The following is a 27542-nucleotide window of genomic DNA, read 5'->3' as shown; positions in this document are numbered from 1 at the left end:
GCCCATCATTTAAAATTAACGATGTGGAAAGAAGTTGGTGATATGCTAAAAGACGGCATCATCAAACCATCAGCAAGCGACTGGAACAGTCCGGTCGTAATGGTGAAGAAACCCAGCGGGAAGTATCGATGTTGTATCGACTTCGGTCGGGAGAATGCAGCCATGAAAAAGGATGCATATCAGGTAGCAAACATGACCGGCATCCTTGACGAGTTAAGACAAGCCAATTACATCTCGACGCTTGATCTCAGCGCGGCGTATTGGCAGATTCCGTTGGCAGAGGACTCAAAAGAGATCACTGCCATTACGGTACCAGGAAGAGGGTTTTTCCAGTTCGAACACATGCCATATGGCTTGACGAACGCCCCTGCAACCTTCAAGAGAGCGCTGGATAAAATCATTGGTCCAGAAATGTACCCTAATGTCTTCGTGTACTTGGATGATATTATTATCGTGTCCAATACATTTGAAGAACACCTGGAGTGGCTGGGAAAAGTTCTCGATAAATTGAGAGACCACTGTTTCAGCATAAATCGTGAAAAGAGCGTATTCTATCGTTTCATCGGTTTTTGGGAATGGCCTCCTGGTACAGACGATTTATACCGGATTTTGCAACTGTGGCCCAACCCTTGACACGTCTGACCAAGACAGAACAACCCTGGGTTTGAGAAACAGTACAGGAGGAAACATTTGAGGCGCTGAAAAAGCACCTCACGTCGGCTCCAACACTAGCATGCCCGGATTTCTCGCTACCGTTCCCTCTGCAAACGGATGCGAGCAGCATAGGGCTAGGCGTAGTGCTGACGCAAGTGGAAGACAGACAAGAGCGGGTAATAGCCTACGCTAGCCGTTCCTTGACAGACCCCGAGAAAAAGTACACAGTTACTAAGCAGGAGTGTTTAGCGGTCGTATGACCCGGAAAGAAGTTCCGAGGGGGAGCGACAGATGTCGTACTGTTGACTGGTTGGTTCAAAGTATGTTTCGTGGGTTTTTTCATCGGTTGCTTCAGTGTGGTCAATTCAACCAAATAAACGTCAGTAAACAAATGTTTTAGAATTTCTCCTCTACAATTTGAAATATTAATGTCAGTCTTTCGTGTTAACAAATTTTTGAGGTTACGGTGTACACCGAGTAAAATCTAATGATGTGCTTAGATCTTGCCTTATAGTGCGATACAATTCACTGTCGATATCTTACTTTGGCGTGTGTCTCAACACTGGGAATGGATAGTGGTGGCCTCTCTGGGACAGTGGCGAAGCCAGTATTGAATCCTCCTGTATTATCGTCTCCAGGCACTTCAAAATCGAAGTCATCATCAAAAGTGATTCATAAGAATACCTCGAATAAACTTTCTATTAAAGATTTTTTCTTAAAAGGAAAGTCGGGTGACCAGTCGATCAAACTTCAGTGCACCTTACCGAGTGTTAAAAGATCAGCTTCGCATTGTGACAGTCTGGAACATATGAGTAGCCCTGAGCCCAAGAAACTCCTGACTGACCTCCCTTCTGCGAGCCCCTTCGTCTCCCCTGAACTCCGACCAGACTGCCTCGCAACTCCAACTCTTCCTCCAGTCTCGAGTCTCCTCTAAATAATACAATCCTTTATCCTGAAGATATCGCTCCTACTATCATCCACTTAACTCATAGAGAATTCTTCCTCCCCTCGATGATCCCAGTATCAACCCTCAGATTAGTGCTTTTCTGAAACCCATGCTCCAAGAAAATAGATCATCTACTGACAGACTTCTAGCAGTGCAAATGGATATTTCTGAACGCGTGATAAACCTGGAGGCCCCAGTGAAAAAAAACAACGAGGATCACTCAGTGGCTATACAAGATGTCAAGTCAAGGCTCGATGCAGTGGAAACTGAGCTCATGCAATCTAAGGCGTCTCTGGATAATAAAAACGCACAAATTTCAAGTGCCCCCTGCTCCTGCACGCGTGAACATCCAAATGTGATGAAATGATTAAGAGTTTAGGTGATAAACTTGAAGCACAACATCGAGCTGGCAGAAGAAATAACCTCATCATAAGGGGTCTGCCCCTGTCAATGAATGACCTGAAGGGATCCATAGCGAAATTCCTAACAGACAATTTCATCTTAAATGTCAGATCTTTGAGCAGAGATCCTAATAACAGTAACTGTACTAACATGGTTGTGATCAGACTGGAGTCTTGGGAATCACAAATGAACATCATTCGTGCTAAAAAAGTGCTGAACTTTCCGGGGCCTGTGTTCATCCAAGCTGATCTCACGGATAAAGAGAGGAAGTCCAGTTTTGAGTTGAGACAATTTGCTCGAGGCCTTCGTGCAGATGGCAAGGGAACAAGGTTTGCTAACCAGAAAGTTTGTGTTAACGACAAGTGGTACAAGTGGGATGAAAATGGAAATTCAATCGTAGCATGCTCCTCTGGCTCAAAAAACCGTGAACCATCCTCTACAGCCACTTACCGCAATGTAAACAACTCTGTACGTCAATCTCAGACCACTGTTGGTCAAATCTCTCAGCAATCACAACCTCCCTCAACTCATCCAACCCACCAAAAAAACTCGTTTCGACCCGGATCTCCTTCTGAAACTGCTCAGACTTCTTCAGATGGGAGGCCCGCGAATTTCGCTCGAAAACGGACATTATATGTGACCTGTCTGAGACCTGGAGACTTGAGGAAACCCCATGGCTTCCGCCCTTTCTTAGGGATTATAACCCAATCTGGATACAAGCAAAAAAGGAAATATCTGGGTCTAGAGGGAGAGGTAGTAGTGGTTTACTGACACTGGTTAGAAAAAAATTGAACTTTGAAGTTTTGAGTGTCTGTGATCTGTGGTGCTTTTTAGAAATAGTCGCGTGTGACTGTACTTTCTTTACTTGCTCTATCTACTTCAATCAGAAAGTTAATGTTTTGGCCGCCCTGGAATCTCTCCAGACAGTGATTACCAATATTTGTGACTCATAGAGTGACCCTATGATCAATGTGGGTGGTGACTTTAACTGTCGTATAAATGACTTGGGGAGTTGTGATCCAAACCTGGTGGACGGCTCTATACTGCATCCTGACAGGTGCTCTCTTGATTCACACAGGCCTTTTGCAGATAGTGTTGCACTGTTAGACTTTATGGCTGATAATGGATTTATTGTTCTCAATGGCAGAGTTCCTAATAATCGTCCAGCACAATTCACCTTTGTCGACCACCAAGGCACGAGTGTCATCGATCTGATTTTCGTTAAAATGAAATGTTTATCATTTGTCTCAAACTTTATTGTAGATATCTCTGTAACTTCTGCGCATTTTCCAGTTATGGTAACTCCAGATGATCCAAACTACGTCCAGATAGAACCACAAAATTCATTTCAACCTCGTCTTAAGTGGAATGTAGTAGAGAAAGAAGTTTTTGCCAAATATCTAGATAAATCATATTTCGAGTCTTTCAGTAATTTGTCTGTTGATTCTATGTATGAAAATCTTTGTAGGGCTGTCTGGGATGCAGCTGGCGACGCTGGTATAATTTTGGGTCCTAAAAAAGCTACTGGCTCTCCCAGCAGAATCGAAAAAAGCCTTGGTTCGACAATGTATGTCTTGCTAGTAAAAAAGAGAAAGAACAAGCTCTAAAAATAACTAAAGAATTCGAATTTTCTGAACCACATTTGAGTTTTTTTGTCGAGTGTAAATACAAATATAACAAGATTAAAGATCAGAAGAAGCTATCTTATGAATAAGATATATGTGATAAGATAGCTAATACGAGAAATGCAGCGGAATTTTGAGCGGAAGTCCGATCCCGCAGGGTAACGTGTTTCACTCAAGGACTACCTGTAGAGAGATGGAATGAATTTTATCGCCGCATATATCCTCCGAGAGTCTTTTGCGATCTTAGTGTTCTGGTGGAGAGAAACCCTTGGCTGGATGGGCCTATCTCTATCTCTGAACTTGAAAAGGCCGTCGCCAGCTGTAAAACCGGCAAAGCTCCAGGAATTGATCTTATATCTAATGATTTTATCACGGCGATGCCTGTGCGGTGCAAGGAGTATGTTTTAAAGATGTTTAATCGCATTTTGGATAGTGAAATGGTGCTTAAATCATGGGGTAAAGTTGTGCTTTCAATGATTCACAAAAAAGGTGATAGAAATAATCCCTCCAATTACCGAGCCATCGCCCTGGTTAACTGCCTGACAAAGCTTTTCACCAGTATTTTATGTAAAAGACTTGATAGTTGGGCTGAGTCAGTCGATAGTCTGCCTGAATGTCAGGCTGGCTTTAGAAAGAAACGGTCTTGTCTAGATAACATTTTCTCTGCCACTGTTGCAGTTCAACTACAACTGAGGCTGGGTGGATGCTCGGTGTATAGTTTATTGTCTCTCACATCCTCTTGTGGAACAAAATCCATGGCGTGGGAGTGAGCGGCAGATTCATTAGGACGATTCAGAGTTTATACGATCAGGTATCTTTGCAGGTGAGGGCAAGGCGTGGTCTGTCCGAATCTTTCGAGATAACAGAAGGAGTCTTGCAGGGGGAGATGTTGACCTCTCTACTCTTCGTCCTCTTCCTGCACGACACTGAGAGAGTTTTTCGTACTCAAGATATATATGGTCCAAGTATAAATGGTCATTTCGATCTGTTAATGTTGCTATACGCGGATGACTTGGTACTTCCGGCTTCCACGCCCGCAATGATGAAGAAAATTATAGAAACTCTAGAACGCTATTGTGAGGAAAACTCTCTCTGTGTTAATACCGGGAGGCCCGGTTAAAGGAATGAGGCGTGTTCGGGCGGCTGACGGGAGCTTTTTGCATCCTGGGGGTTTTGTTTACAAAAATGAAGAGATAGAAATTATACCATCATATACCTATTTAGAAATCCCTATGACAAGTTCCTCTTTGGGTCTGAATGCTGCCTTGGAGGCAATTGAAAAGGCCAAAAGTGCCTCTGGTACTATTAGATCTATCCTAGCTCAATCCTCGGCAGACTCTTGGAGCACTGTTCTAAAACTGTATTTCAGTATGTTAACTTCTACTGTCTTGTATGCGATACCAGGACGGGGTTTGAGATATTGCGGTCTGATCAAGTGTGCCCAAGTTCGTTTTTTAAAAAAATTATTGCTCATTCCTTAAAACACCCCAAACTATTGTGTAAGACTCGAAATCGGAGTGGCTAAACTCACCCTGCAAATAGCTAAACTTACTGTGAGCTGGATTACGAGAGTTCTCGAAATGGATGAGGACAGGCTCCCCTATATCTGCCTCATGCTTTTCAATCTTCTAAGCAGTGAAAAAAGAAATGAAAAATATAATTGGCTAGCACAGTTTTTTAATTTATTCAATGACATTAACGTTCCCTTCCCGAACATCTTGAAAATCTCTCCATCCTTGGATGCCTGGAGTCAGATGGAGCCTGTCCTCCTTCAATCTCTGGAAGATCATCTTACGCATCAAGATACGTTTGCGGCAGAGCAATCAAGCTTTTTCCAAATTCCTCTACCGCATAGGCCCCCCTTGAGACCGGCAGCGTACTTACTGCATCGTCTCCCCATAGCTTTCAAGAGAGTTAAAGGCCAAACTAGACTTGCAAACAGTATCTCTTGTACTTTTTTCTCTAATGGAAAATTTTATAATCTAGATCCTCAATCTTTATATCCTCTTTGTAACCACTTTATCTTGAAACAATTGAACATGTGATCTTACGATACCCTATGTACGCTGATCATAGACTCAGCTATCTTAGCAAATACTTTTTAAGTGGATGGACATTTGAAAATTTGACAAGTTCATCGATTGTAATTCGTATGATAGCACTAAGGCTCTTTATTTTTTTATAAGTGAAGCCATGAGAATCAGGGAAGAAATTTTAAATATCTGTTGAATAATTGTCTGTAATTGCTTGAAAATTTCCCTTTTTCTTCCCTGGTCCTTGTCCATCGTTACTTAATGAGATTTATATTACTGTCTCCGTTGTATTCTTTATATGAAAATAATTATGTTATCCGGTTAAACATTCTATGCTCATTATGCTCATTATAAATCATTATAAATCACTATTTTTTAGCTCAATTTCTAAGAGATCTGTACGCGCTGCTTTCTCTTCTTTTTTGCTTTTATATACTTTACCAGAATTTACACATAATGAAATCTACGTTTTATACATACTTATATTTATAATATCTCTTCTTGCACCATGTATCTTTTATGAAAACTCTTTGTATATAAATGTTTGTAATCTGTTCCCCCCTTGCTATGAGGGAAATTCCTCGAAAGCAATAAATGAAATCAAATCAAATCAAATGAAGAAGTTGCGATGTTACTTGGAGGGTTATCCCTTCACAGTAATCACGGACCACAGCAGTCTAAGGTGGCTTCATAACATGAATGACCTCGCCGGCAGACTCGCGAGATGGAATTTGAGGCTGATGGAGTACGATTACAAAATCGTACACCGAAAGAGCGCGTTACATCATGTCCCTGACGCCTTATCCCGTGCTCCGGAAGGAGCAACAGACCTACTGACAACCGCGCTAGATACCAAAGATAAACGGTATCTACGCCGCTGTCGAGACGTAGAAAGAGTATCAAAAAAATTCCATACGTGAAAAATCTCTGAAGGATTATTATACCACCTCAAACCGAACACTTTTGCTTCGCTAGGCAATGAGGATTTAAACGAATGAAAATTAGTTCTCCCTCGAGAGTTGCGACGTAGAGCTATTAAAAAATCCCACGATTTGTTGCAGGCCGGACAGCAAGGTATCGATAAGACCTGCCAACGTTTGGCCACACAATATTATTAGCCAGCGATGTTTGAAGACGTGATGACCTCTGTGGGTTCGTGTCAAGAAGGTCAGTGCTGCAAAGTGCAAGCATCAAGTGCCGATAAGATAAATGGGACCTCTAACAATCGAGAAACTATGGTCTAGAATATCCGCGGATGTAATGGGACCATTTGTGCGAAGTAAAGCAGGACATCAGTACATTCTGGTGATCCAAGACTTCTTCACGAAGTGGATAGAAATTCGTCCTTTGCGTAAAACTACGGGAGCGATGATACGGAAAGCACTTGAGGAGACCATCATCTATCGATGAGGAGCTCCTATAGAATTGCTGACCGATAATGGAATCGAGTTCGTAAATAAGGACTTGAAAGAGCTTGCAGCTTCAACTAACATAAAGCCCTATAAGGAAGCCTTAGACGACCCTCCGACCAAAGAGTCGGAAGATGAGTTACTCCAGGAGATTTCGACTTGAAGTGTAGGTTTTCGGTCGAAACCTCTCCCAAAAAGGGAGGTGTATAACGAGATTTTCTCGTTACTGTAAACTGTTTTACCAACACGAAAACCCACGAGTCAAGAATCATTAGAGTGAGGGAAAAAGTAGGGAGTGACATCTAGCGCCAGCTGAAGAAGCTGAGCGCGAGATGAGAGTGACATCGAACGGCAGACAAAGTGAACCGCGGGTGAGGTGAATAGACCAATCAAATAATGCCAAGAGGCGTGGTTTGGGTGAAACCATGCTTCTGAACATTATAGAGAGGCTGTCGATACGCTGTCGCGATATTTAGAAACTCGCCCAGTTGTGTTTGGGGAAAAGAGGCAAACGTACTGGCGTTCCAACTGGGCGATTCTAGAGGCGCTATCGAATTAGACTAGGGACCAACGGCTAGGTGAGAGGACTAGCGCCCCTTCGATTGCCGTCGAGCTGATTGGTGGTGGTGGGGTAACGGAAGACCCACCACCGCTGAGATGTTCAGACTAGGGGAAGTAGCCCCTGGTAGATTTCGGGACAGTCAGTGACAGGCATTGGAGTCGAGCGGATGGTTTTTCGGTTACTCGGCACCGTTGTTAGTGGCATTAATCCGTATGGATTATGGGGGTTCGTTGCAAGAACAAGATCCGAAACAGCGAGAGAATGGGACGCTTCGCCGTCCCAAACAGAATGATCGGATTACTTTGAGGACGTGCGATGTTTTAATTCCATGTTCTCAGGGATCCATCACTTCCGACGAAAGAAGTGGTGTTGGCGTGGATCCGTGGCCCGGGCGTTACGCCGACTCTTGGAGGACCGATCGCACGTGCTTCCACGACGAGTAATCTGGGTGTTGGCCCGCGATGATAGTGCTTTTACCGAGCATTGAGGTCGAGTGAGGGTGGGCACAGGTGGTTCAGAATAAGTCTCCGGATACCTGTGTCGCATGTGCCTCTCAATGTTCGGCGCTCCGAGGAGTGAGAAGGATTCGCAGCTAATGGTCGACCTCTCCAGAGTTGAGCCACTCTGGAGAGAAAAGAAACACTTCAGAGGAATGGAAACATCTTCGGCGAAAGATACATGGAGAAATGGCTCCTGGAAGATACACTTTATCGAGATCTCTTGACTGAGAAGACGAAGACCGATCGAGTGAATTACTCTTAGTATGGTGGACCTCGCCCACTCTACCGTATTACGCTGATGCTGGCTCGGCATAGTTAGTCCCGCCACGAGAAGTCCTCAGGGTAGACGAGTTTATGGCCTCAGAAGTTTCTCGTAAAATCCAGCTGGCGCCCAACAATTGAGCGATAGAGAAGATGTCAAAGTAGTTTGGGATCTCTGCTGGTGAAGCACCAGCAAAAATCCCTTACAGCATGTAACAAAGTTTTGCTTAAATTCTTCACTAATGAATGGATGGAATTGAATCTTTTCTTAAAATGTAGGTATTGGTGAAAACAATCAATCGCTACTAATATCTATTTAATTCATCGATTAAGTTTTTCAATCTTCATTTTTTTTTTGAAAATCGGTTGTACATCGAGAATTTACTAAAACTTTCCTTCCCCCCCCCCTATTTTTTCAGTAAAAATTCGCTATCGCTCTTAGTTTCGGAGATATTTTTGAATAACTCACTGACTCAATTATTTTGGTTTTGGATTCTCAAAGCACAATCCCTCCCCGCAAAATTTCACTAAAAAATTCGCTATCTCCCTTAGTTTTGGAGATATTTTCAAAAAACTCGCCAACTAAATTTTTTTGGTTGTGGATTCCCAATACGAAATTGTCTCTACCCCCCCCCTCTCCAAATTTTCAGTAAAAATTCACTATTTGCTTTATTTTCGGAAACGCCTTGGAAAAAATCACCGACTCAATTTGTTTGGTTGTGGATTTTCAAAGCACAACCCCTCCCCCTCCTTGAATTCAGTGAATTCTCCCTTAGCTTCGAAGATATCTTTGAAAAATTCACCGACTCTATTTTTTTATTTTGGATTCTTAAAGCACAACCCCTCCCCCGCCCCCTCAATTTTTAGTAAAAATTCGCTATCCCTCTTAGTTTCCGAGATATCTGTAAAAAACTCACCGATTTAACTCCTGTGATTGTGAATTGTCAATGCACATTCTCCCGCTCTGCCCCGCTTTGCAAAATCTCCCCTCCTCACCAATTTCCGGTTTCGATTTTCAGGAATTTAGTAACTTGGAAATCAACATTTATAATTTGTAATTACCTGTGTAATTACATAATTGATAGGTTTCATTGATGATTACTCGACAGATTGAATAATTCAACATTTTGATTAATCATTGATCAATCAACAATTGAAGAATAATCAGTAACACTAATTAACGACTGAATTGAATAACTTCGGATTTGAGTTGATGATTAAATCAGTAACAGAAAATTGTCCGATAATCATTACTCATTTCTCAAGTAAATTTGTATTATTAAAACTCAATTACCGATTATTCAAGGAAGTGAAAAATTCATATTTCATTTGAACTGCCAAGCAAGTAATGTGAAATGGTTGAATATAAAATACCGATCAAAGAAATAATGGTCAATTCTATATTTTCATTTATAATTACTGAAATAATTTGGAATTTTTAATAACGGTTACTCAATGAGAATATAATGGATATTCACAGCGATTCAGTTATTGATTACTTATGTAATCTGTTATAAGTGCGTTGAGTTATTCATTTTCCAATTAATAGAAAAATTTCACATTCGATTACTTGAGTGACTGAGTAATACAGTAACGGTAATTTCAAATTACAATTGTCCCGAACCCTGGTAACCTGAAGGAAATCATTTCAATATTTAAAATAACCCGGGACGTGTAAAACTCCATAAGAGATGAAGCTCCGTGAAACAAACATAAATAATGTTTCTAAAAATCTGAAAAAATTTTCACGATATCATGGATTTTTTTGCTTCATTTCTCAAAAAGAGGTATCATGATTTTTTCTTTCTTTAAACGTAGGCTTACCAAGCATGTAAGGAAGTGTTAGAAAAAAATCCGACTCATTTTAGAGCTCAAGGGGTATTCGGCAGATTATTTTCCCTATCATAATTTCGATAAATAGATTTACGGTATTCGGCGTCATCATGGTATAATCGACAATTTTTTGGTATTCTGTTTGCAACAGATAGAATAATACTGTTACTCTATCTCCTTAAATGGAAACTCCATTTCATGTGCGATAACGAACCCATAGAAATTGTGAGGAATTCTGTTCTTTGGGCTATGTCATTACCAGTATTTGATATTTACTGCTCAAGTCAAAAAAGCCAAGATAGCTAGCTAGCCAAAATGCACAGCAAGGAATATGTTTACAATGTACTCGCAAAGAGCGGATTATTTCATGGAATTGAGTGTTGAGGATTACGCCTCACCGAACAGATAAACTCCATATAATTTAATTATCCTAAAAAATTGTGATCATTACCCTCGAGTTGTCTCAATTACGCACGGGGATGCGCTTAGAGTTTGGCGCTATCCCGTTTTCCTGTAATATTATAAAAAGCTCACTCAATTGGTTTGAAAAGCTCCTCGAAATCCATGAATCTTGCGATTCGTGCAATGCAAAATTGTTACAAAATTGTTACTTGAAGCTCTTAGTACTATCGCAAAACTCCAATACGAAAGATGAATATAATTGGTGTACTCAGATCAACAATCTAATTAGTTAACGTCTCTCAACAATTTGAAAGACCCCGAAACCGCTGATGTCGTCAGACAATATTCTGAAGACATAAGAAGCCACAAACAAGATGTAAATATTCAGGATAAGATGAGACGAACCACTTCTCCCTTCCCCTCTACCGTTTCTCACACGATCTGCCTTACTTCAATCACAAACTCCAATATGGAATCATAAAAATCTTCGCCCAATCTAGGTAACAGAATTCCTTCGCACCTCATTTGTTCTCAAAAAACATAAACTTGAAATTCAGCATGGAGCTGACTTGCCGGAATTATTTGGCAAACGTCGCTGATCAGTTGACTCATATTTATATTAAATGTAACGCTGTTTGAAAACAAAAGGCGCTTGTTGATTGATAAAACTATACGTAACTACAACTTGATTTTCTCTATGTTAAGTATCTTCAACGCTACATCCATGAATAACGTTGTTGCCTTATATAAATTCTGGACTAGTGTAAATGCAAAACTAATTAATTTTTCAAGCTCACAGTATTTCAATGCGTTCTGATGATGCCAACCTTTCTCACCTTTGTACGGAATATGTATCGAAACAATAAATTGAAATTGAATAATTACTAGCGTAAATTTTGACATTATTTGTATTAAACTATTTTTTACCAACGCAAGTGTAGTGATTAAACTAGATCTTCGCTTCACTCCCTTAAAATCTATTGTTTTCTTGCCCATCGCTCCAATATTCCACTAAAACCAGATCCGGTATCAAGTTCGTATATTTTATTTAAATACATAGATAAATATAATGACTGAATAAACTTCTGCAGCGAGACGCGTAGTTGGGTGGGGTAACTTCGGTTTTCACATGTTAATCAAATAAGAAAAAAATTTCTCAATGAGCGGCGAGAAAAAAAATCGTTCTACGCCCTAACCAAAAGATTTCAATAATAACCTCATAACACATATTGTTTAGTGGTGAGAGCTAAAAAAAATAATTAATTTTTTTAATACAGTCTAATGGTTATACACATCCTGAATTATTGAGATTAACAATATCGAGATGGATGTTTTGAAAAAGCAAATTTATAAAAATCAGTTGAATAGCTTTCAAGATGTCTCCTCACTCATTCGTTTCCTGAGTTGATTAATGAACAAAAATAATTACAAGTTTTATTATCATGAAAATTTCCTTACATGGAACGGGCGTTTTGTATTTATCTGGATCCGTAGCCATAAGTCTCCTCTTGAGTTCATTCCTTCCAACTCCAGGTGGTCCAATCAATACAACAGGACGATACAAACCAGGTCTTGGATAGAGCTTAGCAACTTCCTCATAGGTTGGTATCTCTTCACGATCAAAGTCGTCGTTCTCTGCAGCGTCATACATGATTTTTTTAGTTTTAATTCCCTGCAAGTTGCACTTTGTGGGCGAAGCGTGCAGAGAAGAACTACTAGGACGGGGGCACAATGCGGGCAAAGGCACTGGAACAGAACACAAGCCTAACCGGGCCACGGTTTAGGTGTGTTGAAAAAAAATGATTCTCCAATGATGAGTGAGTTATGAGATGGAAGTATCAATTTACGTGCGATTATTTCCTTAATTCATTTTTTTAACGAATGAATACTATGAAAAAATGAGTTTATCAAAGAAAAGTGAATTGTTTCCCACTTTTCATTTTTACAGTTTGATGTAGTAGGCATATCGAAAATTACTAACAACGAGAGGCCGGCTGATGTCGGACACCGACAGCATCCAGTCTTCATGAATTTGAAGGATGTCACTAGTGGTGTTCTCCAGAAAACACCTAGGGGCAGATGCTAAAAAATAAGGGAGAAATTTTTTCTATAAGATTTGGACATCAGATATGTATAAATTCCTAACTTATAGTTTTCAAAATAGCGCTTCAGTCGAGTAGCAGCGCGTCCGCATACCAACCCGGCGATCCAGGTTCAAAACTTTTTTCTGATATATAGATATTTTTTCTATTTCATTTTCTCATTTAACAACAAATATTCATTTCATGGGAATTTGATAACTAGAAATATGATTGAGGGATCTATTCAATTGAATGTTATGATATAATTAAATACTGTAAGAGATATTCAGGCGACATGTTCCTATTGGTCTTCTATAGGTTCGGGTTCAGGTGTACAATTTTTCAGATGATAATTATCATAGAAACATACAAAATATAAATTTATATGACATCGACGGCAACAGACGAAAGCAGTCTCGTTGCAAGCACAGGGGGTTTGCAGTTTTTCGAATGGGAAACATTTGAAAAAATGTGTCTTTCGTCGGTCAATTTCGATGACAACTAGGCGTATTCGATCATCTCGCGAAATATGGGAGTAGATAATGGATGATGTAGGAGCGAATGGACTTTGATCGGATCGTCCCGAGATGTGCTTTCACTCCTATATTTTATAAGATAAGAACAATTTTGATGTTGTTTGTAAACTTTTTAACTTGACGGTGGAAGTACATATCACACGGCTAACAAGACGAAGTACATTTCGGAGAAATAATTTTTACCGTACACGTCGGTAATTGATCTTCGTCGGAAAATAATTCATCGTAAATTACTGAATTCGTTTGCCCTCCACATGAATCAACTATAAATAAAAATCTGTTTTCTTTAAGGTAAGACTGTATAACTTTTCCGAGAAATGTATATAGGGTGTCCCATTCGAAACAGTACGGCTTAATATCTCTCGTAGGAAAAGGGGGACAGCAAAAGTGTTCCAATATAAGTTGTAGGGTTCGGAGGGGGAAACTTAGTGCTGATGGAATCCAGTCCCTCATTGCTTATATTTCTATGCTACGAGCATAAAGTCAGTTTTTTCATTTTCATGTGAATAATCGTACGAAAATCAAACGAAAGGGAAATATCTTTATTCGGACTATCTTGCCGCACCGAAACGCTCAAATGTTATTTATTTACCATCTCGTCAATGTACCATGTTAACAAAAGATGACTGAGGTAGGTATGGGACGTTATAACACCTAGGTGTTATTCTTCATTTTCCGTCAGTGGCAAAATATCCATCATTGAGTTCATACAGTGTCGTTCAAAATGGTTTATTCTGCTAGTGAATGTGTGGATATTTTAGTCATATTAGGTGAGTGTTGGCAAGTAAATTGAAGGGCCACACGATTGTATACACTGCGCTTTCCAAATCGACGACGACATCCTTCCGCTGCAGTTATTCACCAAATCGAACGAAATTGTCGGGAGGTAAGAATTGGGCAACGACAACGCCAGCATGTTTTCAATGTTGGCAATCCACGCAGCATTGCTGTTTTAGCAATGATAAATATGAATCCTCACATTAGTTTCCAGAACATTGAACTGTGGACACGGTCCACAGAATCTTGAGATCTGGTCGGTACCATCTTTACCATGTCACGTTGACGCAAGCATTATCTCCCCAAGATATGGAGAACCATGTGGTTTTCTGTTGATTTCCGTACGATTATTCACAGGAAAACGATGAAGTCATCGAAAAATATGGTATGGTTGAACTTTTCTCGGCGACATAAACAACTTTTGTAGGAGTGAAAAATATTGTTGTCATTGAAAAAAACTAACTTTATGCTCGTAGCACAGAAATATAAGCAATGGGGCCTGGATTCCATCAGCACTATGTTTCCCCCTCCAAACCCTACAACTTGTATTTGAACAATTTTAGTGTTCCTTCCTTCTTACAAGAGGTATTGAGAAGTACTGTTTCAAATGGGACACTGTATAATTGTATTGTAAGTTTAACCGATTTCGAGTTAGGTACAACATCACCGAATTCCTGTGTTAAATTGTCGACAGTTATCTTTGCTCGCGGGCCGAAGGATTCTGTTGGCTCCTGCAAGCGTAGCAGTATACTTGACAGCAACTCTTCGGACATTGCGATGCCATATTGCGCAAAGTATGAATGAATGAATTTGTTGAGGTCACGCTTGTGGACCCCAACACTCCGGGATCCGTTGTCTGCAAGTATTCTGTCAAAGCTGGACTGATATTGGCACCCCATCTGGTCAGTCTTAATGATAAGATACGGTTCATAAGCCCCGGTGATCGCTTCCAATTGTGTGCAGAATCTTTTCTCTGCTTTTGGGACCTCCGTCATCGTGCTGTGCTCCTTGTGGCTGATGTATTTCGTGACGTTACTCTGGCAAATGTTTCATTTCCTCTTGAAGTCTTTCGCCCAAGTTAATAAAACCTTGGAGTGATGACAGCTTCTAATTGGGATGTAGCTTTACTAATCTCACCACTTTCATTTTGATTTTCACGAGAATGTATTCAATTTTCCTTTCTTTTTTGAGAGGCTTGTACTCTTCATCGTCAGATTTGGGTCCCTCGTCTTCAATCACTGTTTCGTACAGCTGGTCCGCATCATCTTCATAGTTGAGGATCAATTCATGATCTTCTACCAAAATCTCATCTCCCAATATTTCGGTACGGCGAAATATTTTGTCTCCGATCAGTGTTGCCTGCGATGAAATGGACTTCGGGGCCTCCTCCACCATGAGATTATGATAGAATCGTGAGAAGGCTCCTCCAATGAGAGATGAGACGAAGATGGACATTCTGGTTCCATTTTTCCGGATTCGTTCAGCAATTTTGATATTGTTACTCACAAGCTGCACGTGTTCTCGTTTCAGAAGTTAGTTAACAACTAACGGGGCAATTTGAAAGAACGTTCTTGAAATGCTAAATATCTGCCCCAAAATCTTGGCGGTGCAAACGATTTCTTGTCCCCTCTTTCCTTTGCTTCTCACGTTTATGATCTGGTTTTTTTCGGTAGAACGTGTCGAGACGCGTCCGCTCGGCACCGCAGACTAGACGTCACCAGAAATGGTGATGGCGCCGAAGGCCGGGGGGCCACATGGGCCCACTATTCACTGTATATTACCTGCACTCAAATTTATAACCGGTTGAACATTCGATGAGTCATCCCAAAGGCAATGGGTATTCATTCATTTATTTTTAAATAACTAAATTCTCGTGAAACGAACTTTTCTTGTTAAATGAAAAAATAAAACATTAAAAAAATACATACATCAGAAAAAAAAGTTTTCAACCCGGATCGCCGGATTAGTCGGCGGACACGCTGCTATTCGGCTAAAGCGCTATTTCGAAAACTATGTTACGCACTTATACATATGTTATGCCCAAATCTTTCAGACAAAACTTCTCTCTTATTTTTGGGCATCTGCCCCTAGGTCTTTGGTTGGGGGACACCATTAATGACACCCTTCAAATACATAAAGATTGTCCGACGGTGTCCGACGTCAGTCGCCCTCTCCTTGTAAGGTGAAAAGCGTAGTAAAATGCTTCCGTTGAGACGTCGGCATTCCGCTTTGTCGGTAAAATAAAAGTATCTTCGGTTGGTGAAGACACCCATTAAGTAAATTTTCAACGTCATTTCCCATTTCCACCTCCAAAATTTTCCTTTTTTTCATCGTTATTTGACATCGCTTCGACCCGGTTAGGGTATACTGCGATGATGGTCACGACTTTAAATGGTTAGATCGCACTATTCTACCCGCTGCGCAAAGCCACCAGGGGGAAAATTTTTCTTGGATGGTCATTTTCATACAATTCAGATTTTTTTTCAATGTTCATCAGACTTCAAAGAATAAAATTAAGTATTCATTTTCCATTCCATAGAATGGATTAGGAAAAATGAATCTTTGATTTAGTCTGCTCGACTCGATTTTTTAGACATTATGCAAGAACAAACAGAAAAGGGTGCATTCAAAGAAACTTTTTTTTCACAAACATGATTTATGACATAAAATGGATACTTAATTTCAGTTTCTAGAGACTAATGAAAATTGTCGAATACAAAAATCTCCATCAGATGGAAATTGTGAAATAAAAGAAGTATGGCTAAGGGAACTTTTAAAGAATTTTCAATTTTCACGAGGTCGCCCCCTAAAAAGTGATAGCTGAGTCAACTTTTCAACAAAAATACATACAGCGAAAAATTTGTCTAGAAAATCGGAATGCTAACATCCCTCTAGCGGGCCAGGTTAGAACTCTCAGTATTTTTGCAGTTTATATATTGCTAGAAATGAGTATTTTCCAAATATTTCCACCATCTTGATATGCACGAATTTCATTAAAACGTAGACTGTTGAATATAGAATTTTGCACGGAAAAACCGCAAAAACCGGGTTCCCAGTCTCATTCTATAGGATGATGTTAATATCCCACTGTTCGAAGTAAATTTGAACTCAAATTCCAGGACAATTTTTTTTTGTGATGTGACGTAATTTTCGGTGTATCAGGGACCCGGTCCACTGCACAGCCCTCTAACACCAAAACAACCCTGAAACGATAACACTGGAGCGCCAGGTCGTTTTTACCAGAACCACTGAAAACGAACGAAATAGTCCAAAGATCCAATACGGCTCCCGACTAGCTCAGAACGTTGAAATCCGTGTTGGTCACTCAAAGATCTTAGACTAGAAATGTGACTGCGGATAACTTAAATAATTAAAGAAATGTTCACGAGGAAAAAAACAATCTTTAATAAATTCAAGACAGACTCGATACAAATAAGAAATGAATCAAAGTAAATGAAAACCCCGTACAATAAAATCGGACTACAAAATCAAACGAAACAAAATAAATGGACAGGAAAATGAATAAATGAATAAGTCGCACTTCGTTAACGGAATAATATATTCTGATAATTAAGACAAGTATTTTTTTTTATTTCTTCTATTTCATTGGTTTTTCGAAGTAATTCTCGATTTGAAACACTTCCTCTAGCCTGCCTCCCCTCCTTTCTTTTTTCCTCTCATTGTTATCTGCGGTATCATGGCCGTCTTACTCTTAGCTCTGCCCCATTCGAGCTAGGACTGCACGGGAAACCTTGTAAAACCCCAGTCGCACAGCCGGCCGATTGTGCAGTGCCCTAATATATCCATCTGTCACACTGACTAGATGGAGACACTAGGCCACCACATCGTATCTACTGCCCGCAATTTTTGTGCGAGCGAGGTGTTCCTAAGCGGTCACCCATCCAAGTACTAACCCAGCTCAACGCTGCTTAGCTTGGATGTACGCCGGAGCAACACCTCACCCACCTTACCATTACAGTCGGTATTAAGACAAGTAAATCATCAAAGTCACAATAAAAATCAATCCATGTGAGGTAAACTGTGTGACGAAGGTCACTTAAAAACCCGGATTAATAATTGGAAATAATAAGTTATTAAAAGGAAATTAATTAGTTCTTAATGAAAGAGCATACCCTCTCGTTTTTTTACCCATTAGCTTCGGAGATTTGTAAATATTAGTAAGTTATCCCGGGTTTATGGAGTGTTGACTTGAGAAGCAGAATGGAGCATCGGCAAAGGCATTTCAGTGGAAGGAAACCCGGAGTCCTATGGAGTTGCCTAAGAAGAGGTGGAATCGCCTAGAGAGCATCCTGAAGGGTTATCCAGGATCTAAGTGCTAAAATTGAAGCCCTAGATCCGAGAAGAGACTCAAGATCATTCCCTTTACCCTGAGGAGTAACGACAGTTAGAGAAAAGCCCCAGAGATCTGATAGAATAAGTGAAAAACAAACGACTCACATGGCCCACTATTGTGACAGGTGGAGTTATGTATGACAGGACTGGACCAGGACTCCCCATGTTTTCGGGAGGGCCCGGAGTTTGACTAGATGATTGTGTCAGAGTACTGGAGTGGACCTTGAAGGCTCTAGGGTGGCTTAAGCAGTGGGAACTGCTTAAATAATTGGAACCATGCTCCTGTCAGGAACACTAGACTTCGAGCATTAATTGTCGAGTGTGGGTCGATAAAAAGGATATCGACCCCATTATCAGAGTTCATCAAACTTTCACCTTGAGGGGTGCCAATCGACCCTGATCGAGGGTGAATTGGGGAGAAATGAAAAGAGGAATAAAAGGATGCTCTCCATTGGCGNAGTTATGTATGACAGGACTGGACCAGGACTCCCCATGTTTTCGGGAGGGCCCGGAGTTTGACTAGATGATTGTGTCAGAGTACTGGAGTGGACCTTGAAGGCTCTAGGGTGGCTTAAGCAGTGGGAACTGCTTAAATAATTGGAACCATGCTCCTGTCAGGAACACTAGACTTCGAGCATTAATTGTCGAGTGTGGGTCGATAAAAAGGATATCGACCCCATTATCAGAGTTCATCAAACTTTCACCTTGAGGGGTGCCAATCGACCCTGATCGAGGGTGAATTGGGGAGAAATGAAAAGAGGAATAAAAGGATGCTCTCCATTGGCGGAAATAATAGAAGGATGGCTCGGATTGATGGAAAATGATATGGCAAAGAAGAACTGACCCCGGAGAGATAACGAAGGCCGGATATTCTTCACTCTGCGTGATGACCGACAACTGACAAATCTTTAGTGAAGATTTGTGATTTAGATTAATTAATAGACATTTAAATAGTTCAGTAAGTAAGGAAAATGATCATAATCAGGCCTCAGAAGCTGTCTGAGGAGTGATTCCACCCGGAGAAATTAAGGAGCCCGGAAGAACGAGGGAAATCGTGAAAAGCCGATTTCATTCGTGTTACCCTTCACCACTGTAACTACACTTTTGCAATAGCGCAGTGAGATCTTTTGAGTGTGAACATCGTACACACCGAGGTACGATCCACCAGAAAACTGCTTAAAATATTATAGTAAAGGCTAATCGACTGTAATGGTTAGGTGGGTGAGGTGTTGCTCCGGCGGACATCCAAGCTAAGCAGCGTTGAGCTGGGTTAGTACTTGGATGGGTGACCGCTTAGGAACACCTCGCTCGCATAAAAATTACGGGCGGTAGGCATGGTGTAGCGGTCTACTGTCTCCATCTAGTCAGTGTGACAGATGGATACATTAGGGCACTGCGCAATCGGCCGGCTGTGCGACTGGGATTTTACATGGTTTCCCGTGCAGCCCTAACTCGAACGGGGTACAGCTAAGAGTAAGACGGCCATGATACCGCAGATAACAATGAGAGGAAAAGTAAAGGAGGGGAGGCAGGCTAGAGGAGGGGTTTCAATTCGAGAACTACTTCGATAAAACCAATGAAATTGAAAAAAATATTATAATAAAGGATTGGAAGTATTGTTTTCCTTGGATTGAATAAAGGAAAGTGCAATAATTAATTGCAATAATTAAATGCCATAATTAATTGCACTTTTTTTATTCAATCCGGGGAAAACAACACTCTCAATCCTTTACTATAATATTTTAAGCAGTTTTCTGGCGGATCGTACCTCGGTGTGTACGATGTTCGCACTCAAAAGTCCTCCTGCCACTGCGCTATTGCAAAAGTGTACACATAGTGGTGAAGGCTAACACGAATAAAATCGGCTTTTCACGATTTCCCTCATTCTTCGGGACTCCTTAATTTCTCCGGGTGGAATCACTCCTCAGACAGCTTCTGAGGCCTGATTATGATAATTTTCCTCACTTACTAAATTATTTAAATGTCTAGTAATTAATCTAAATCTTAAATCTTCACTAAAGTTTTTGTTGTTAGTTGTTGGTCGTCACGCAGAGTGAAGAATATCCGGGCTTCGTTGTCTCTCCGGTGTCAGTTCTTCTCCCCCACATCATTTCCCCCAATCCGAGCCATCTTTCTATTATTTCCGCCAATGGAGAGCATCTTAGTATTGAGGCTTTCACGGCCATTATTAATGACATTATTGGCTTCCAGATAGATGCCGCGTTTGGTTTCAGCATTGCGCTGACGTTTTGCAAACATTGCAGTCTGCATCTTCAGGGCTATGAGCTTCGATTCCGAGCTCCGATGTCTGGGGGTTGTCCTTATGTGTCATCCCCTGTGATGGTGGGGGGAATGGGGGGAGGGGAAGGGGAAAGGTCAACCAATCGTATGTTTTTAATTGATCAGCTGGTCAATTAAAAAACCGGGAGGACGGCTTTCCAAATGGGGTTCACTTCATATCCTCTGTCCCTGTTGAAGTTGTTAGGGTTTTTATGGATTTACAAACCCTCTCGGTATTTCCTTTCGAAATACCCTTGAGATTTGGCCAACATTCTGGCTTGATCGTACTGGATAGTATGTCCAGTGTGCATCCAGTGTTCAGCCAGGGCAGACTGTTCTGAGTGACCGTATTTGGAACACCGCTGGTGTTCTTTGATCCGTCTACTGATCTTCCTCCCGGTTTCCCAATGTACACTTTCCCGCATCAGCAAGGGATCTCGTCCACTCCTGGTGTGTTTAGGGGTGATCTTGAATCCTTTGCACTCGGCAGCATCTGTCCGATCTTCTTTGGGTGTTGAAAGATCGTTCGGATGTTGTTTTCCGAGTACTCTACACATGCGTTCTGTTGTGCCTCTTAGATACGGAAGGAGGGCAACTTTAGGTATTTCCTGGTTTTCCTCAGGATCAGTCATCTCTCGGGAAGCAAAGAGCTTGCTCTGTTTGTTGACGAAATCCAGTGAGTTCTGAATGTATGAATCATTCAGACCAGTCAACTTTTGGAGTGGTTTCGTGAGAAACTTCGCCAGCTGGTACGTTGGCACTTGAATGTTGCTAACAATGGGACGGAAAGGAACAGACTCTTTCACTGAATTTCGTCAACAAACTGAGAAATCTCAAGACTTCGCCAGATGATATTCTAGTGAGTTTTGATGTAGAATCACTCTTCACTAACGTCCCAATCCCAGAAACCTTAGAAATCATCAAAAAATCCAAAGACATCTCCCGCCGATTCCTTCCTTTCATTGAGCACTGTTTGACTTTTATATACTTTCAGTTCGAAGGAGAGTCCTATGAGCAAAAATCGGGAGCAGCAATGGGTTCTCTCATCTCCCCGGTTATTGCAAATATATTCATGGGACATTTTGAGAATGAAGTATTAAAGTCAGCGTCTCAGAAACCAACTGTGTGGTTCAGGTATGTGGATGACACCTTTGTCATCTGGTCACATGGAAAGACTGCTCTAACTCAGTTCCTGGAGTTCTTGAATACTCAGCACGCAAGCATCCAGTTCACCATGGAAACTGAGCAGGACAGATGTCTTCCATTTCTAGATGTGCTGGTTCGATGCAACGAGGATGGCACTCTAGGCTACCAAGTATATCGCAAACCAACTCACACGGATAGGTATCTGAATGCCACCTCCCATCACCACCCATCCCGAAAGAACTCTGTCATTAGCTCCCTAATGTATAGAGCACTCACAAGCTCTCAACCCTCCAACGTCGACAGTGACGTTGAACATCTTGACACAGCTCTGACCAAGAATGGATATAACATCGACCAAATTCAAAAGGTCAAGCATAAGTGACAGAGCAATCTCTCTGCTCCCCGAGAGGAGACTGATCCTGAGGAAAACCAGGAAAGACCTAAAGTGCCCCTCCTTCCCTATCTGAGAGGCAGAACAGAACACATAAGTAGAGTACTCGGAAAACATAACATCCGAACGATCTTCCAACCCCCAAAGAAGATCGGACAGATGCTGCGGAGTGCAAAGGATCCAAGACCACCCCTGAGCACACCAGGAGTGTACAAGATCCCTTGCTCATGCGGGAAAGTATACATTGGAGAAACCGAGAGGAAGATCAGTACACGGATCAAGGAACACCAGCGGTGTCCCAAATACGGTCACAGTCTGCCCTGGTTGAACACTGGATGGACACTGGACATACTATCCAGTACGACCAAGCCAGAATGTTGGCCAAATCTCAAGGGTATTTCGAAAGGAAATACCGAGAGGGTTTGGAAATCCATAAAAACCCGAACAACCTCAATAGGAACAGAGGATATCAAGTGAACCCCATTTGGAAAACGGTCCTTCCGGTTTATTAATTGACCAGCTGATCAATTAAAAACATACGATTGGCTGACCCCCCCCCCTTTCCTCCCGCCATTCACCCCGCCATTACAGGGGAAGACATAAGGACAACCTCCAGACATCGGAGCTCAGAGTCGGAGCTCATAGCCCTGAAGATGCAGACTGCAATATTTGCGAAACGTCGGCGCAATGCTGGAACCAAGCGCGACATCCATCCGGAAGTCAATAATGTCAATGGAGAGCATCCTGTTATTCCTCCTTTCATTTCTCCCCAATTCACCCTCGATCAGGGTCGATTGGCACACCTCAAGGTGAAAGTTTGATGAACTCTGATAATGGGGTCGATATCCTTTTTATGGAACCACACTCGACAATTAATGTTCAAAGTCCAGTGTTCCTGACAGGAGCATGGTTCCATTTATTTAATCAGTTCCCACAGCTTAAGCCATCCTAGAGTCTTCAAGGTCCACTCCAGTACTCTGACACAATTCTCTAGTCAAACTCCGTGCCCTCCCGAATGGGGCCATGTGAGTCGTTTGTTTTTCACTTATTCTATCAGGTCTCTGGAGCTTTTCTCTAACTGTCGTTACTCCTCAGGGTAAAGGGAATGGTCTTGAGTCTTTTCTCGGATCTAGGGCTTCAATCTTAGCACTTAGATCCTGGATAACCCTTCAGGATGCTCTCCAGGCGATTCCACCTCTTCTCAGGCAACTCCATAGGACTCCGGGTTTCCTTCCACTGAAATGCTTTTGCTGGTGCTCCATTCTGCTTCTCCAGTCAACACTCCACAAAATCCGGTATAACTTACTAATATTTACAAATCTGGGAAGCTAATGGGTAAAAGAACGAGAGGGTATGCTCTCTCATTAACAACTAATTAATTTCCTTTTATTAGGTGTGTGACTTAATTTTTACAGATTTTTCAGTAAATTTATTTAATATAAAAAAATAGAGAACAACGAACTTAATCTTGGAAATATTGTCCATCGTTTTCTATGACCTTGCGCCATCTCTCAGGTACCATTCGAATGCCATCGCGAAAGAAACTTGCAGGCTTCGAGGCGATAAATTCATCGACGCATTTACGCACATCGTCCAGAGTTTTAAACTGTTTATCCACTAAGGCGTGCTGCATGGAACGGAACAAGTGATAGTCGGATGGGGCCAAGTCTGGTGATAATGCCGCGGGGGGAAAACTTTCCATCTCAAGTTTAAGAGGGTCTTCTGAGTCGCGCGAGCAACGTGAGGTCGAGCATTGTCATGCAGCAGTATGACTTGCCTGCTTCCTTGCCTAGTAAATGGCCTTTTCCGATCAAGTTCTTCGCTCAGTTTGTTCAATTGTCGGCTGTAGCGTTCTGCAGTCACTGTTTGACCTGTTTCCAGGAGTTCGTAATAAAGCACACCCTTCATGTCCCACCAGAAACACAGGAGAATCTTCTTTAAGCAGATGTTCTGTTTTGGCGTCGATGTACTGGATTGTCCGGGTCTACCCACGACTTTTTACGTTTGGGATTTTCGTAAAAAATATACTTTTCATCACACGTCACAATTCTTCACAAGAAGTCCTTTTTTTGTTGCCGGGCAAGCAGTGAAAGGCACGTGTTCATACGTTGACCTGGGTTGTGTTCTGTCAACACATGTGGGACCCACCTTCCAAGTTTTTGGATTTTTCCCATTTGTTGCAAACGCTTAGAAATAGCTGTTCGGGTAACTCCTAACTGAGCTGCAAGCTCTTGTTGCATTTGCGTTGAGTCTTCATCCAGTAGAGCTTGCAATTCCGCATCTGTAAACTTTCAAGGCTGCCCAGGAGACGGCTGGTCACTCAGATCGAAATCACCATTTCTAAAACGTTAGTACCAATAATTACATATTTCATAAGATACAACGTTTGCGTCAAGAACGCTACACATTGATTCCAGTGCTTCAGAAGCATTTTTTCCTTGTTGGAATTCGTATAAAATGCAGTGCCGAATGTGCTGTTTATCAGTTGCCATCGTAAACTCTGCTATTCTGAAAGATTATATAACTTACATAGACTTGTCGTTCCGTGTTCTGAAACCTTTTGTCCGATCCTTTCAAAACCAGAAAAAACCACGAATATATTTCTATTTTGAAGATAATTACAAGTTCGTAGAAAAAATCTGCAAAACTTGAGTCACACGCCTTATAATAACTTATTATTTCCAATTATTAATCCGGGTTTTTAAGTGACCTTCGATACAATCCCCCACGCCACATGAGACATACTCCTCCTGTTCTTTCAGCGACTCTGGTGACGTGTTTTTTCACAGCGAATCTAAAATTGACTGTTGTACAAGAAAATTACTTAGGAGATGGACTGATGTTATCAACAATTAAATTTCTTTTTACCAAAAATTTTCAAAAATATCCAATGCTATAGAGTTCCATAGGTTTCAAGGAAGGAATGGTCAACATGGGATGTCGAAGGGCTGGCAAGGCACTCACTTGACAAAATAAATGATACTTGAGTAACCAAAATGTTTTTTTCCCTCTCTTTTGGAATAAGACAATCCCAAAACTATCTCTGAAATATATTCAAGTCCCCTCAAGACACCACTCCAACGTAGCCCTACCATCATCCCATCCAAATTATCAATTTGTTATAAACAATTGGGAATTGCCGACAGGCCGTCTTCAATCCTAGATATCTTTAGTTAACCTCATCAGATGGGAAAAGAAGAAATATTTCTTTGTGGCTGAGAAAATGTCCTATCGGGGGGAGTTAGGAACTTATAGCCCAAAATGTACTGTTAATTTATTATAAATTATAATAGCAATTTCGGAGCAGTCGGCGCAACGCGTCAGCTGTTACCCTCTGTACGACAGTGCCATGAGTCACGTGATTGGCGCCATGCGTAACTTATTCAAACCTCCTGCTGCGCTCAACGCAATAGCCCTCAGCTGGATTTTTTATGAATATCTCTGAATCTGTGGCTAGTAGTCAAATTTTCATTATAAACTTTTTTGTAGATCTTTATTTGCTCTATAAAAACTTGATCAATAATAAGTGAAATTGTCCGCCGACAATTCAGTAGCGAAATTTTCAATTTTATTTTGACTATTTTTTATTTTTCATTGAATATTTCGAAAACGTTGGAGAATAGCAAAATTTTTGGTAAGACCATGTTCGAAATACAGCCTAAATCTCCAAAATGGTCACGGTCGACTAACTCGGCCGTCTCCGAAAATCTCCGTGAACTTTCGGGTCAACGGACACAGGTCAGCGCGGCACCCGGAAGAGTCAGTCAGTAGTGTAGAAGTATCGTTACGATAATGATCTAAAGTATTCAGTCAAACAGTATTCTAAATTTAATATTCTTGTTCAGTACATCAACTTGTTGATTAAGTTCAGTAATTTCAGTGACTCAACGAGATAAAGTGAAAAGACAATATCAGTGAAAATTAGACATTCAACAATAATTATACCAAAGAGTGTACCGAAATAGTGACAAGTGATTCGATCCCACGAAAATATATTGATAATTTTATAAAACACCTACCATAATTTTCCCAACATTTCCCTCCACATTTTCATTCCACATCCACCCTAAACTAGTTCCTCACCAAACAGACCATTTTTATAGAGCAAATAAAGATCTACAAAAACGTTTATGATGAAAATTTGCCTACTAGCCACAGTTTCTGAGATATTCATAAAAAATCCAGTTGAGGGCTATTGCGTTGAGCGCAGCAGGAGGTTTGAATAAGTTGTGCATGGCGCCAATCACGTGACTCATGGCACTGTCGTACGGAGGGTAACAGCTGACGCGTTGCGCCGACTGCTCCGAAATTGCTATTATAATTTATAATAAATTAACGGTACATTTTGGGCTATAAGTTCCTAACTCCCCCAGATAGGACATTTTTCTCAGCTAGAAAGAAATATTTTTTTTTCCCATCTGATGAGGTTAACTAAAGATATCTACGATTGAAGACGGCCTGTCGGCAATTCCCAATTGTTTATAACAAATTGTGAATCACCACGGCAAATTTGAGCATATACTTTTTAAAACATTAATAATTACACTTTTAGCTATCGATTGGTGTAATGTGGTGCCGTTTGGTTAATTTCGATGTAAACGACATTTTCAGAGCTAGTTTCACTGGACTAAACTGGTAGATTCAACTGAACACAAAAGTCAGACAAAAATCAATTAAAGGTCAGAATACTAAAAATTAGAATCACAACGTCAGAATCAGATAGATAAAATTTATACCACTTATAAAACAAATGACACAACCAAATTGTCGTGACATGACAAAGAGTGAGATGATGCAAGTGAAATAAGACCATAACAACAACGGTACGGAACGTTATAGGAGCCGGTCGAATACAAAGAATCAAAACACTAGCATCCAACTTGCTTACGAGCCATAAAATAAATCAAAATAAATTCCGGGTTACATACAAAATATCACAACAGTGTGTCTGTTCGCAACCGAATTAAAGTAAATGAATTTCGACCGGTTACGCACCCTCTACGATATCGGATAATTCTTAATAGAAAATCATTCAAAAATGAGCACAAATGTCAGCGAATGGGACTGAAGGTTAACGAACGCGAACGAGTATTTCAACGAATTAAAAATATAATGACTCAAAGGGCTCGGTCGGTAACGGTATCCAATCCAGTTGGGCCGACCCCCGCATCCTCCAATTTTTCGAAGTTTTTCACGTATTAAGGGCTGAAATTGTGGAAAAAAAGTTTTCACTATTTGCCGAGTGGCATTTACCCGACCTGGCAATGTTATCTCGGCACAAGGTAATACATTACTCGGGAACGGACATAGGTTGGGGGACGCTTTGGAAGTGAGGTTAAGGCACTGCCGGA

The 27542-nt window shown here is 41.0% G+C and overlaps 1 protein-coding gene across 6 annotated transcripts in view; it reads right to left on the bottom strand.

Annotated features, from left to right (window-relative positions):
• LOC107041980 (MAGUK p55 subfamily member 7) overlaps nt 1-27542 on the bottom strand; it is a gene marked incomplete at its 5' end in the record, with an annotated part of 338456 nt that overhangs the window by 203254 nt on the left and 107660 nt on the right. For 4 of the 6 annotated variants that reach the window (XR_001461118.1, XM_015262819.1, XM_015262820.1 and 1 more), the window contains 1 exon segment: nt 12086-12391. Coding sequence is in view for 4 of the 5 variants with exons in the window: in XM_015262819.1 (XP_015118305.1) it covers nt 12086-12391 (306 nt within the window). 6 annotated transcript variants of the gene reach the window in all.

Source organism: Diachasma alloeum, unplaced genomic scaffold (assembly GCF_001412515.2).
Source record: "Diachasma alloeum isolate Michigan unplaced genomic scaffold, Dall2.0 Dall_scaffold_00397, whole genome shotgun sequence".
In the NCBI taxonomy this organism is placed as follows: domain Eukaryota; kingdom Metazoa; phylum Arthropoda; class Insecta; order Hymenoptera; family Braconidae; genus Diachasma; species Diachasma alloeum.
The sequence above is the reverse complement of the archived record's forward strand: the minus strand, read 5'-3'. Positions and strand labels throughout refer to the sequence as shown.